General features: G+C 33.0%; 1 protein-coding gene across 1 annotated transcript; it reads left to right on the top strand.

The window, feature by feature from the left end:
- Window positions 1-7,176: 7,176 nt before the first annotated feature.
- LOC108985646 (U-box domain-containing protein 30-like) lies at window positions 7,177-9,496 on the top strand. Its single transcript, XM_035692533.1, has one exon. The coding sequence runs from the start codon at window positions 7,858-7,860 to the stop codon at window positions 9,205-9,207; it is 1,350 nt and encodes a 449-aa protein (XP_035548426.1). The 5' UTR covers window positions 7,177-7,857; the 3' UTR covers window positions 9,208-9,496.
- Window positions 9,497-13,289: the final 3,793 nt, after the last annotated feature.

The following is a 13,289-nucleotide window of genomic DNA, read 5'->3' as shown; positions in this document are numbered from 1 at the left end:
TTTTTAGGTCAGCCTCATATTCAGGCCCATCTGCAGCCCAACAGAAAAAGGAGGGGTGTTCTAATTTAGAATATCTTAAATGATCTGTAAATAATAATAAATAATATATAAATTGCACTAAAATAAAGTAAAAATATCTTGAGACAGTTGTGTTCTCAAACATATCCAAATTTATCACAAAAAACATGATATTCCTTTGGTGCTTGATCTTAAAAGTTGGATTCAGGTATCTTAGCACATCGATCGGGTTATGCTCTGCATAAAGTGGGGGTGGGGGACTGTAATCGTTTTAAAAATTTCAAATCTGGGTACTTACTGAATAGTTAAAAAGAATATAAAACGAAAATATAGGAATCGAGAAGAGACGTTGGAAGTAATGAAGTAGTAGTTCAAATTCATGTTTTTTGGGCCATCACAGAGGTAATTTGGGTTGGTAAATTGTTAATCTTGTGAAAGGCTACCGTAGATAAGATTGCATCAGTTTTGAATTAGTTATTTCGGTTGAAGAAGATTTCCTCTTACACAACCTTAGGTGAGAAAACTATAGCTAGTACGTAAAGAATCAAAATTTATCACATAATCATGACATCATGTTGTACTGCAAAACTTTTAGACTGTATTTGGACGTTGAGATGAGTTGTGAATAATAATATTTTATAAATCTAGTTTAAATTTTTTAAGTTAAAATGTATGAAGTAGGTTTAGATGTGTTTAATTTTTTTTTTATAGAATATTAAAAAAATAATAAATTTTATCAATAATTAATTTGAAATATGATGAGTTGGATCCAACACAGCCTGACTCCTTTATAAAGATTCGTTTGGGACTCGTGACGATGGACGCTTAGTTTCTTTTTTAAATGTAGGGCTAATTTTAAGCTAGAAAGTTGATTTAAATCCCAAAACTTATAAATATCATGTTGGAGGACTAGCTCATGCCCGTTGCCAAAACGACCAATCCACTGCGTAACTTTATTGTAGTGACGTGATAAAGTAGTTAAATAAAGTGTTAGAATAATAAAATGGATTACTATTATATTTGAAGATTCTATCTCAACCCCGAATAGTTGCCATATAATCAAATAAATTGTTATCAACTTAACTTAAAAGGTCTCGTTTGTTTTCACAAATCTTCTTAATTTATCTCATTTTATTTTATTTAATCATTATAATTTTCTTAAATTTTCATGTAAAATAAAATAAATAATTCAATATTTTTAAATCTCAAAATAAAAATAATATTAAAAAAATAATATTAAAAAAATATTCTAATAATATTTTATTCAATTTTTAACTTTCATCTCAACTCATTTCATCTCATCTGTAAAAACAAACGAGCCAAATTGAGAGCAAGGGTTCCATTATCCTACTAATAATAATAATACTAATAATTAATTACATGTATGTATATATATATTGAACAGAGCAGCAACTATATATAAAGGGGGGGCCAACTCTAATTATATATAAGAATAGCTGCACAAAAGTTAGACAAGAATTTATTCTGTCCAGACTGCAATTTGAATGCCCCCAAAGACTTGAATGAATTTGAAATAGAATTTGTTGGAGTTAAACATGTTCTTCTCATGTGATGTCAACAAACAAGCTAGCAGACCCATAAGGCCATATACCATAAATAACCTATCACCAAAAAAAAAAAAACAAAAATCATATAAATAAATAAATAAATAAAATTTAGACTCATAACAAAACACGGGAGATATTTTTAAAAATTTATTTGATGTTACGGATGCCTTGATATTCTAATAAATAAATAAAACTGTTTATACAAACAAAATTTGAATTGATATTATATTCTATAACAAGTGTAAATATTTATACTACAGGAGTATTAATTATTATTCTCTATTTTGAGCTTATTCTTGAGAGGATAAATACTTGAGCTACAAAAAAAAATTATACAATGGTAAACAACAAACTTATGTGGCTTGATGTAATACGTCAGATTGTGAAGTTATTTTTATTGTAAAAGAGATCTCTTTAAATCACGTCAGTTTATAAATTTATTTTTGTGTAATTTCTTTGTATTTATGGCAATTATCTTTTAAGAGTGTCAGATAATTACACTATTGCTTAAATTAGACAAATAGCCTGTGTAAAAAAGATAAAAATTAGATAGGGAGCCGAGGACAAGCTAGGTAGGGTTCCAATGGAGAGTCGGGTGTGGGTGTGTGATTGGACACATGTAACGCCCTGGTCGCGGAGGTCCAAGGAATTAGATCCTGTTACCGAAAATCATCTTCCAACAGTGCATGACATATATACTCCACGATTTCTATAGAACATAAAACTCATTGTTTCAAATCAAGTACCTCAATATAATTAAACTAAGATACCATCAAATCTCAAAATAAACGTTAACCTTCCAAAATGCTAATTCAACAGAACAAAACAAATGTATTGAATAAAATTTTCCAAAAATCAAAGTATTATCTTTGTACTTAATTCACTAAGCTCACATAGTCTTACCCAATGCTTGTTATTCTGAATCCTCAGCTAAAACACTCAAAACATATGAAAATATTGTGAAAAAAATGGGTGAGTTATCAACAACTCAGTAAGCAAAGGATATATACTAATATGTAAACATGAGTCTTTTCAAAAAATTCAGAATGCAGAACAAAACATTTTAGTTTCAAAATGCAGATCCAAAGCATGTTATCAGAATATCAGAGCGACACTTCAAAATGTTCATATTCAAAAGTCCTTTGGCATAGCATAATTGAACATCATCATCTTATCATATCATATCATATCAGAATAAAGATACTGTTTAATCCATGTGGTAGGGTTGTATGCATGTCTGTGATTAACCAAACAGAACCTAGCACTGTTCGCCACCAAGGTGATGCACTCAGAATAGATACCACTATTATTATCTAGTGGCGGGGCCAGAGGCCACTATTGTATCTCGTGGTAGGGTCGGAGGCCATTATTATCTCACGTGGCAGGGCTAGGGGCCACTATTATGTGTCGTGACAGAGCTAGAGGTCACTATTATGTATTGTGGCCGGGCCATAGGTCACTATTATGTCCCGTGATAGGACCAGAGGCTACTATTATATCCGATGGCAGGGTCCTAATTAGAGTGAAACATAAATATTGGTACCAATTATATTTATATAATAGATGTCATAGTTTTACATCTGTGGTAAGGTAAAAAAACAAAAATAGAAACATAAATTAGAATGATCGGATCATAACCAAAAACAGAACAAGATATATAATCAAAATGTCATGCCAAAGGTTTTTTAAATGCCACATCATATCAAAACAGAGTAATAAATATATTCAAAACAGATTCAGAGCATCTTCACATAACAAGCACAAATTCCCATATTTCATATTCGCTCTTTTTTCACAGTTCAGAAAATAAAATACCAAAAGTTTACTCATGTCTACACCAGTAATAACAGAAAATACTTTCTTTTTTTATATATATTTCATGAGTAATACAGAAAACATAATTGAGATTGTTTTCACATTTCTTTTCATATCAAATATGCATATTTTCACAAATTAACCTCAATCCATTTCTTTTCTTTATTCAAAGTCTACTATAAGAACCCCACTTACCTGGACTTTTTAACTTTTTTGAATTTCCTCACAATAGTGCAAAGCGAATATCAATCACCATCTATAAAATAGTCACGTACTTGCTTAAGTTTTCAATTGAACACGTACTTCGTAACTAAAACTCGAGATATATAAAAGTAATAATATGTATTTCCCTAATGTCTAAAATCCTCGAAACTCCAAAATATCATCACTCCCCAAAATAATTTGATTTCCACATAATTTCTCCAAATGGCCAAACATCTAATTTCTCTTAGTTTTATCACAATAATATTATCATAATTAATAAACATTGGGTCACCTACCAGGGGCATATATGTAATTTACTATCTAAGGGATTTAACAATTGATGCGTTTTAACAGTGAAGTGAAGGAGAGAGGCTTACGGTAAAGTTACCATGCGACGTGGGTGAGTGACGGTGGCTGTCCTGGGCAGCAGAACATGAAGATGAGAGAAAGAGAGAGAGAGAGAGAGTATCTCTTACAATGATTCAAGTGAGAGACAGAGAGAGATAACGTGCGGGAGAGTGATCATACCGAGAGGCAGAAGGTGATGGAGGCTTAGGGGTTGGTGTTGTGCGATGCTTGGGTGGAACCTGACGGTTCTTGGTGGTTGGGTTGAGTGGTTTGGGGATGACGAGCCCTTCACGATGGTGTTGATCAAGGTTGAGTGAGTGAGGGGCTTACGAAGGTGATCACGGCGGTAACTCTAGCAGTGGAGGCTTACCACAAGGGTTCTGATGTAAGGTGGTGCCGTCTTCTTTTATGTTGGAAGGCTGAAGGGTGTTGCTATCGTTGGTTTGTCGTGCTTTAAGGAAGAGAACTTTGCTCTATTTTTCCTTGCGTAGAATAGAGGTTGTGAGGGTTGTGTGTGGAGGCGTGGGGCTGGGTTTCAGACGGTTTGGAGGTGGTGGTTAAGTCTGGGCTTGTCGTGGTGTGGAGTCAAGAAGGAGGTCTGATTGGGTTGGCTGTTGGTTGGGTAGTTTGTGGTGGATGAGAGGCTATTGGTGTAGAAGATGCCTCTCGGCTTAAGTGCACGTTGAGATGGCTTGCCTGATTGCTTCCTGGACGTGGAGGGCAACAGTGCAATTGTGGCTTGTTGCCGTGTGTTTGGCTGGGTGTGGGTTATAGAAGGGAGTCAAGGTGGTGTTACTTCAACCGTTCAACGTGGTGCACTTCGGTGGAAGGTAGTGGCACACCGCAGGGCTTAGGGCGATTCCGTGGTACTGCAGCTTACCATTGGTTGCTCGTCTGGGGAGGATATATGATGTCCTGATGGGGGTGCGTATAGGCCGATTGGTTCACGTAACCGTGGGAAGAGAGGATCTATTTTGTGGTGGCTTACGACTAGGTGGTTTTTCGTGGAATGAGGTGGCGTGAGGAGATGTCGTGGCTTGACTAAGGTGGTTTAACTGTGCGAAAGGGTGCTAAGGGCTATGGGGTTGTTGTTTCTATGGTTTTTGCTTCCAACGAAAAGTGGTGGTGGTGACTACATGTTGCTTTCAGGACGTAGATACGTGAGACGTGTGGACTGAGGGTGGTGGTTTATGCAGTGCGATAACCCTAGGGATTTGAGGAAGGACCATGAAAGCTAGATGTGTGATATATGTGTTTGCGAGGAAGGAAAAGTGTGTATGAATGTGTATAAGTTGTATATATAAATAGCTGTCGAAAACCCTAATGGAATGAGATATGCATGATGGGGAGTTTGTATCTAAACAGAACCTTGGGTCTCACGATTTAGAACCAGCAAGTTTGTGCTTTGGGGTAATCGGGTAGGTTCACTTCAAAAAATTTGGGCCTAAGTCTTGGGTAGTTAACGGTCTTAACAAATGGGTTGGGCCGATTAGAACAGTCCAAAAAATTTTTTGTTTGTCCGTGCTTTCATGGATTGAGTATTTAATAAATACTAATGAATCTCGACTCAAATTTTAAAATAATCCAACTCATCCAGTAAATAATAAATGGTTTTAACTTAATTGTTAGGCTTAATAAAAAAAAATCTATATTCTATCAAAATAAAAACATTGAATCTGTAACATATTTAAAATTTAAAATTACTCGATAAATTTTAAATATGCTCTTTATAAATATTAATTTCAATAAATTAATATTTCGTAAATTTGGACGTGTTAGAGTACTCTCATTGGATTAACTAAAAGTTAAATCTATTGAGTATTTAGCTATTAGAGAGCAAAATGTACTCACAATGGATTGGCTAAATTCAAATATCTACAGTGATTTTTAAAAGTTTTTCTAAATTTAAAGGTTACTGTAGATACATCAAATACATATTTTATTAATTATTTCTCTCTCACTTTCTTTCTATCACATATTTTATCACAATTAGTATATTAATTTGAGCTAGTGATATATTAATTTAATAAGAATATGATTATTAATTAATATATAATAGGTAGAATAGTAAAATATGATAAAATAAAATAAATTAATAATTAAAAAATTAAATATTTTTAAAATTATTAATTATTCATTACTATATAATGAATAAATGTATAATCTAATGTAGAGATTTGTTGTGAATAATTAAAACTAATTTCATTTTATATTATTTTATTATTATATAATAAAAATAATTATTTTAATGTAGAGATTTATTTGAATAAAATAATTAAAAATTAAATTTTTTTATATTAAAAAAATATTTTTTAATTTTGACTAATTTAATGAGCGCGCTTGCAGCACACCCGAGAGAGGGAGAGAGAGAGGGAGAGGACATACAGTCGAAGCAAAAGAAATTTTGACGGTCAAAGGCATGGATTCGCTTTCCCTTTCATAAAACAAATTGAATAGATATAAATATATTGTATTAAAAGAAAAAAAAAAAAAGTGTCTGAAATATTCGATTTGGCAAAAACGAGATGGTAGGCTTTAGGGTAGGGTAGCCCGTCTGCTTTCCTCGTCCTTCCGTGGGGTTTCGCTGGCTGTATTTTAGTCAAAACAATTAATTAAATAATCAGTACCTGCTTTTGCCTTCGTGCGAACGGCACGACCACTCCCTTCTATGTTCCCATTCATACAACTTTTGCCTCTTTTCATTATATAAATTTTTACAAAAACATGTTTTTTTTTTTTTTTTTTCTGTGACAGACCAATGAAACATATAATGTCAGTGGTTTTATTGGATATCACAAAAATAATGATAATTTTTTTTTTTTTTTCAACTTCAGAGACGAAGTAGAGGGATCTCATCATAAAAAATATGTACATCGTTTTGGGGTATTTTTGTTAATATATAAAAGCAAGGATAAAATAAAGGATGCGAGTGTGATTTGGGGTTTGTGTAATTTATTTCTTAAAAGTAGAAGTGAAGAAACCGAGAAGCGGTAGATTATGGGGACAGATGATACACGAGACTAATGACTGCACGTGTGCTGCGCGCTGGCCGAAGGGCTTTATCAACCTTCTCCAACACGTAGCTGCCCGGTCGTCCGTTCTCAATTATATTCAAACTTCTCAATTTTTTTTTTTTTTTTTTGTATTTCAGTTTCCCATTTTTTAAATTTTTTTATATATAATTTTTTAATTATTACTGTTGTTTGCAGTGCTTCATGTCCTGCCAAATCCTCTCAGTAAACACACCCCCCACCCTCTCCCAAAAAAGAGAAGAAGAGCTGTATAGGTGGGGAGGCTTTTTGCCAGGGGGATGGATGGATGGCTTCTCTTCTCATTTCCCTTTCTCTTTCTTTTACTATAGCGGTACGGCCTCTCTGATTTCCCCTCTCTAAGGCTCTTCGATTTCCTCATTTTTCTTCCTCTTTATGCTCTGCCTCTCACTTGCTATTCCCATTTTTTTTTTTGTACTGATTTGTTAGGTTTACGATGCTTTGTTTGAGTTGTTAGTTCTAGTTTTCACTATTTGTTAGATTTGCTGATGGGTTTTCGATTTAACCCTTTCGAAGCTTGAACGTGAAGTGAAACAAATTTGATTGTGTGTTTGAGTGAGTTGTGTGTGTCTGTGTTATGATGTTAATGATTCTTTTGACCTTAGAAAAAGAGATCATATAAAGCACAATGGAACCGTGTCTCTACCATAAAGAGTGTTTTTTCTTGTGACGGTCAATGAGAGGAAACTTTTGAGGGGTTTCATATTCTCTCTTTTTTATCCCTTATTCACACATCTTATGTGCAAACTAAGATGTAATGCTGCTTGAAGGGTGCTTTGCGGTTCGGTGACTTAGGGGTTTGGAGGCCGTTTTGTATTTTTAGTTTCTTTTTCTTTCAAAAAGGATCCTCGGAGATGCCTATGTTTCTGCCCTCAAAGAGGGATGCAGTTGTTGGGTATGAAGGCGGTGGAGATGGGCATGTTCTAGATTTGGACACTGCTGTCAAAGATGGGATTTTGGGTGGTGTTGACGCTGGGTTTGTGGGAGCTGCTGTAGGAGAGAAATTGGATCTGAAGAAGATGATTGAAGAGCTCAACTTATCTGAGGTTCCCTCGGTGTTTATTTGCCCAATATCGCTCGAACCAATGCAAGACCCTGTGACCCTTTGCACCGGCCAAACCTATGAGAGGTCCAACATTCTCAAATGGCTCGGTCTGGGGCACTTCACCTGCCCCACTACGATGCAAGAGCTCTGGGATGATTCGGTCACGCCGAATAAGACCCTTTACCATCTAATTCATACTTGGTTTACCCAGAAGTATTTGCTCATGAGGAAGAGATCAGAAGATGTACAAGGAAGGGCGTCAGAGCTTTTCGAGACACTAAAGAAGGTGAAGGGTCAAGCTAGAGTTCAAGCCCTCAAGGAGCTCCAACAAGTTGTGGCAACTCATGCCACTGCCAGGAAGAGAGTGATTGATGAAGGCGGTGTTGCTATTCTTTCATCATTGCTGGGTCCATTTACATCCCATGTTGTTGGTTCTGAAGCCATTGGGATTCTTGTGAATTTGAGCCTGGATTCAGAGTCGAAAACAAACTTGATGCAACCTGCAAAGATTTCATTAATAGTGGATATCTTGAACGAGGGTTGCATTAATACGAAAATCAATTGTGCGCGATTGATTGAAATGTTGATGGAAGAGAAGGATTTCAGGTCAGAGATTGTTTCAAGTCATAGCCTCCTGGTTGGTTTGATGAGGCTGGTGAAGGACAAGAGACATCCAAATGGAGTCTTGCCCGGACTTAGCCTCCTTAGAACAATATGCTTGCATAAGGAAGTAAGGGGGTTGATTGTCAGCATAGGGGTTGTTCCTCAATTGGTTGAATTGTTGCCTACTCTGGATTTTGATTCCTTGGAATTAGCCCTTTTCGTCTTGGACTCATTGTCTACTCTACAGGAGGGAAGAGTAGCCTTGAAGGAGTGTTCAAACACCATTCCAAATATGGTGAGGCTTATAATGAGGATTTCAGAAACCTGTACTCAATATGCACTGTCAATCTTATGGTTTGTCTGCAGTCTAGCCCCTGATGAATGCTCCTCAATTGCTGTGGATGCGGGGTTGGCGGCAAAACTCCTCCTTGTGATTCAGAGTGGTTGCAATCCTGTCTTAAAGCAGCGGTCTGCAGAGCTTTTGAAGCTGTGCAGTTTAAATTATTCGGATACAATCTTTATCTCCAAGTGCAAGCTTACAAGAACTATCCAATGAGTAGAAATTTTTACACCAGCATTTTAATCTTTGAGGCAAGGGAGGTATAAAGGGGTTGCCACATCCAAGTCCAGGAATCTCGTATTAACCCCAGCAGATGTGGTGGGGGTTTCAGGTGCACTCGATTGCTCTCCTGTATATATTGAGGTGCTTCATTTCCGACAATTGATTCATCATAGAAATGAAGGAGGAACAAAATGTAGGTAACAACCCACCTTGGTGTAAAGAGTCAAATAAACCCCGTCAAGAAGATTTTTATATAACATTGCAATATTTGCTTTGGGGGTGCATTCATATGAGAAGAAAAATATTGTTGTTGGGTTAAAGATTCTTGTTCGGGGAGGAGAATTTGGAGCTTTTGCAACTCTACTTCTTAAGTTGTTGCTTTGCTCCATATATGGCTTCTTTTTTTTATCTCCTTTCATGACTCAATGGCATCCAATTTTCATTGCAATTAGAAGTGAGCTTTGCTTTCGGCCTCACACGTGTACAGATTGCGGGGCGCTTGGCTTCACTTTTTTTAATTTTACGAGCCAATAACACACCCAATTTAGGGATTGTTGTATACGAAGGAGAGAGATTTTGAGAGAGACTGGATTTTATAGTAGAGAAATTCGAAACGGTTTATTTGACAAAATAATATAAAGGTTGAAATAGTATCTTTGGATGGAGGTTTGAATCGGTTTATAACTTTAAATGTAAAAAAAGAAATGAAATTTAAAAGTTACAACAGTTCATAATAAAATATTTCTTTCAAAATTGTTTTTAAAATGATTACTGCCTACTTCAAGTTCAATGGATAGAATGTCTAATTTTATAGGTAGAATGCCATATCGAAGTTATATGATTCCACTTAAAATATAAAATAATATAAATATTGAATTAGTACTTTTGGGTGGAGTCTTAAATCGGTTCATATATTTATATGTAAGAAATGAAATGAAATTTAAAAGTTGCAATGGTTCATAATGAAATATTACTTTTAAAAGGTTTACTGTTTCATAAATATAACACTTCAAATTTAATGGGTAAAATGTCACATCGGAATTCTATAATTCCACTTTTATATATAGTAATAGATTTTCTGTGTACAACGATATCGATCGATTCATTTAAGGGAAGGCTAAAGGGAGCCACGTGCTTGAAACCAAATCTAAGTTTAAGAAAAGTAGGGAGTTAAAAAATCTTTCATGGGCAATCAACTACGATGTTAAGGGAGCTAGTTCAAGTCAAGGGAAGGCTAAAGGGAGGGCTTTCGGGTAGAGGTTTTTACAAAATCTAGGGGCTGGGGTCGGGTGCCGCGTTTTTGTCCGGGTTTAAAATGACATGCATGTATGTTCTGGTTATTAAAATTATATGATTGAGATATTTTGATTATGATTTATTTCCTTCTTTCTAAGTAAGGCTAGGAAGTTTTCTTGGACCTTCATATGTGTTGATATCATTGTACACAGAAAATTTATTACCATATATATAAAAGTGGAGTCATATCAAATCTACCCGGTAGGGCTCATAATCTCCCCAAGTTGGAGACAAAAATGCTAGCTAGTTGTTTCCGTCTCTTTCTTTTGATTGTCAAATTAATTCAATTGAGAAACAGTACTAATATGCTCATAAATAAAGAAATTCTTCAAAAATGTTGTTTTTGTTTGAAAAGTATATATAAAGGAATCCTTGGCGTTGGAATCTTTGAAAGACTGTCGAGGCTGGCCATATTAATAGGAAAGCTCTATGTTTAGTCTAGGAGCCACCCAGAATTTCCTATCTTTCCATTACTTCGAGATATTTCAGATTTCACCCGAGTGGTTCATTTGTTAGGAGATGGAAATTCTAAATCCCAAATATTAAAAGATAAAAAAATAATTTTCTAATTAAAAAAAAAAAAAAAAGAGAAAGAAATTAACTCTACCTGATTTTCATAGAGTATATTATTTCTTAAATCTTGTAAAGAAAAAAAAAAAAAAAAAGAAGGTGAAAAACCCACAAAATTAGTGTACCTAGAGCTACTTTGATCACTCTGCAATAACCATATGATTAGTACGCAGGTGCTAAATAGGGATAATCAATTCATTATCCGTCGTATATTTGCATATTAAACGATCCACATAATTTTCAATTTGGAGAATGTCTTTGCAAGAGTATTAATATTGGATTAATCAAATATGAGTGAAATCTAAAATATAGTTAAATTTTATATAAATAATTTACATGAACTAGCTAAAAACCTTTAATTTAAACTTTGAATAACAGTAACTCTAAAGAATTTTTAAAGTTGGATAGTCTTTATTCAGTACTCATTAAACTCATATTTTATTCACAAATAATCAATGACCGTCTTTTCTCTCAGTTACAAATTTTATTTACAAGTTAGAATTATTGACAACGAAATTATTGATAATAGATAAATTTTAATTAATATATGGAGTATATTTACAAAATATATAAAAAAATTATTAAAATATATAATATTATATTATTATTTTAATTTAAAATGGATAGTCCAATGGTGACTAATTTCTTCAGTAACTTTAACTTTAACCAAAATTTAAACTTTTAACCAAATTTTGGACCGAGATCATTGCGTATGCTCTACGACAGTTGAATGATTTTGTAGAACGCGTTCCTTCTATTTTCTTTGCTTCTCTCACCAGATATGCTAATTCTCTTAAACTCCTGCAACTCCCATCTGCTAGAGGCTTAGATTTTCCTTAAGTTTTTATTTGAATTGAAGGTTTAAACTAAGAAAGAAATACTTAATAAAAGAAAAATTTGAAGGTTTAAACTAAGAAAGAAATACTTAATAAAAGAAAAAAAAAACTAGGAAAGAAATATACATAAAATACGCTTTATAACATTATATAGTGTCCATTAGAGTTTCGGCTATTTTTGGTTAGTGAGATCCTCTGACAATTTTACTATTATTTATAAATTATTTATTATTATTTTATTACTATTCACAGATCATCCAAAGGCATTCACATCTCATGCCCCAAACCACCACTTTTCCTATAATTTGAGGTTTATTTTAGAGTTTTGATCAAAATACTCCATACATCCCAATCTCTATTTTAGGAAAAAAGTTTAGGGAATGAAGAGTAGTTCTCCAAATATAGGGAATCACTATTCATCCCCTAAACTATTTTTTATTAATATTTTATCCTAATACATAAAATAAATTATTCTTCTAATCATATATATTTTTTCTCATACTCATATTTGTTATAATTTTAAATAAAATTTTTAAAAATAATTTAATTAATTAAGAAAATATAAAAAAAATTAATGTTAAAAATATTATCATATTCATAAAAAAAAAAAAAATTAATATTCACTAGAGTAATAGTTCAAAATATAAGAAGAAATTATATTGAGTAGTTAAGTTTGTAAATAGAAGTGAGAGAAAAAAGTAATAAAGAAATAATAAAAAAATATTATTTTAATAGAATAAAAAAAATAGGAAATGAGATATAAGAGGTGTTTAACATATGAGTAAAATTTAAAAAAAAATTTAAAAAAATATATTTTTTAATTAAATTATAAGAAATTTTATAAAAAATGAGATGTAAATACTTTAAGATCACCTTTAACATCCAAAAGTAATCTTTGTTAAAAAGTAGTCTTAGGGCAGGTTTGGTAAAAAAAAAAAAAACATAAAATTCTCATCTCATCTTATCATTACACATTTTTCAAATCTCCATATAAAATATAATAAACAATTCAACTTTTTCAAATCTCAATACACTTTTTACAAATCTCAAAATAATAATAATATTAAAATATAATATTTTAAATTTTAAAATAAAACACAAAATTTTCATCTCACCTCCAAACCTATCTTTAATATTTTTAAGAGTCTATAAAGCTCAAAATAATAGAATCTCCACTTTTTAAAAAAGTACCGAATTGAAGTTTTTTTTTTTTTTGGTTGAAAATGAGGAGCTGTCTTAAATGACAGCTTTGTACAATTCGCTGGGCAGACTATAATAGATAATGATAAGCTTCATTACTATTTCTTATCACTCATTTATTATTTTATAGTAAAAAATAATAGAGCTACCGTTAACTCTATTATATATTTTTTA

Source organism: Juglans regia, chromosome 7 (genome assembly GCF_001411555.2).
Source record: "Juglans regia cultivar Chandler chromosome 7, Walnut 2.0, whole genome shotgun sequence".
Lineage (NCBI taxonomy): Eukaryota > Viridiplantae > Streptophyta > Magnoliopsida > Fagales > Juglandaceae > Juglans > Juglans regia.
This window is presented reverse-complemented; position numbering and strand designations above follow the sequence as displayed.

What these genes read in the sequence shown, in the direction of transcription:
- LOC108985646 (XM_035692533.1), top strand. Translation starts at nt 7,858, where the DNA reads ATGCCTATGTTTCTGCCCTCAAAGAGGGATGCAGTTGTTGGGTATGAA.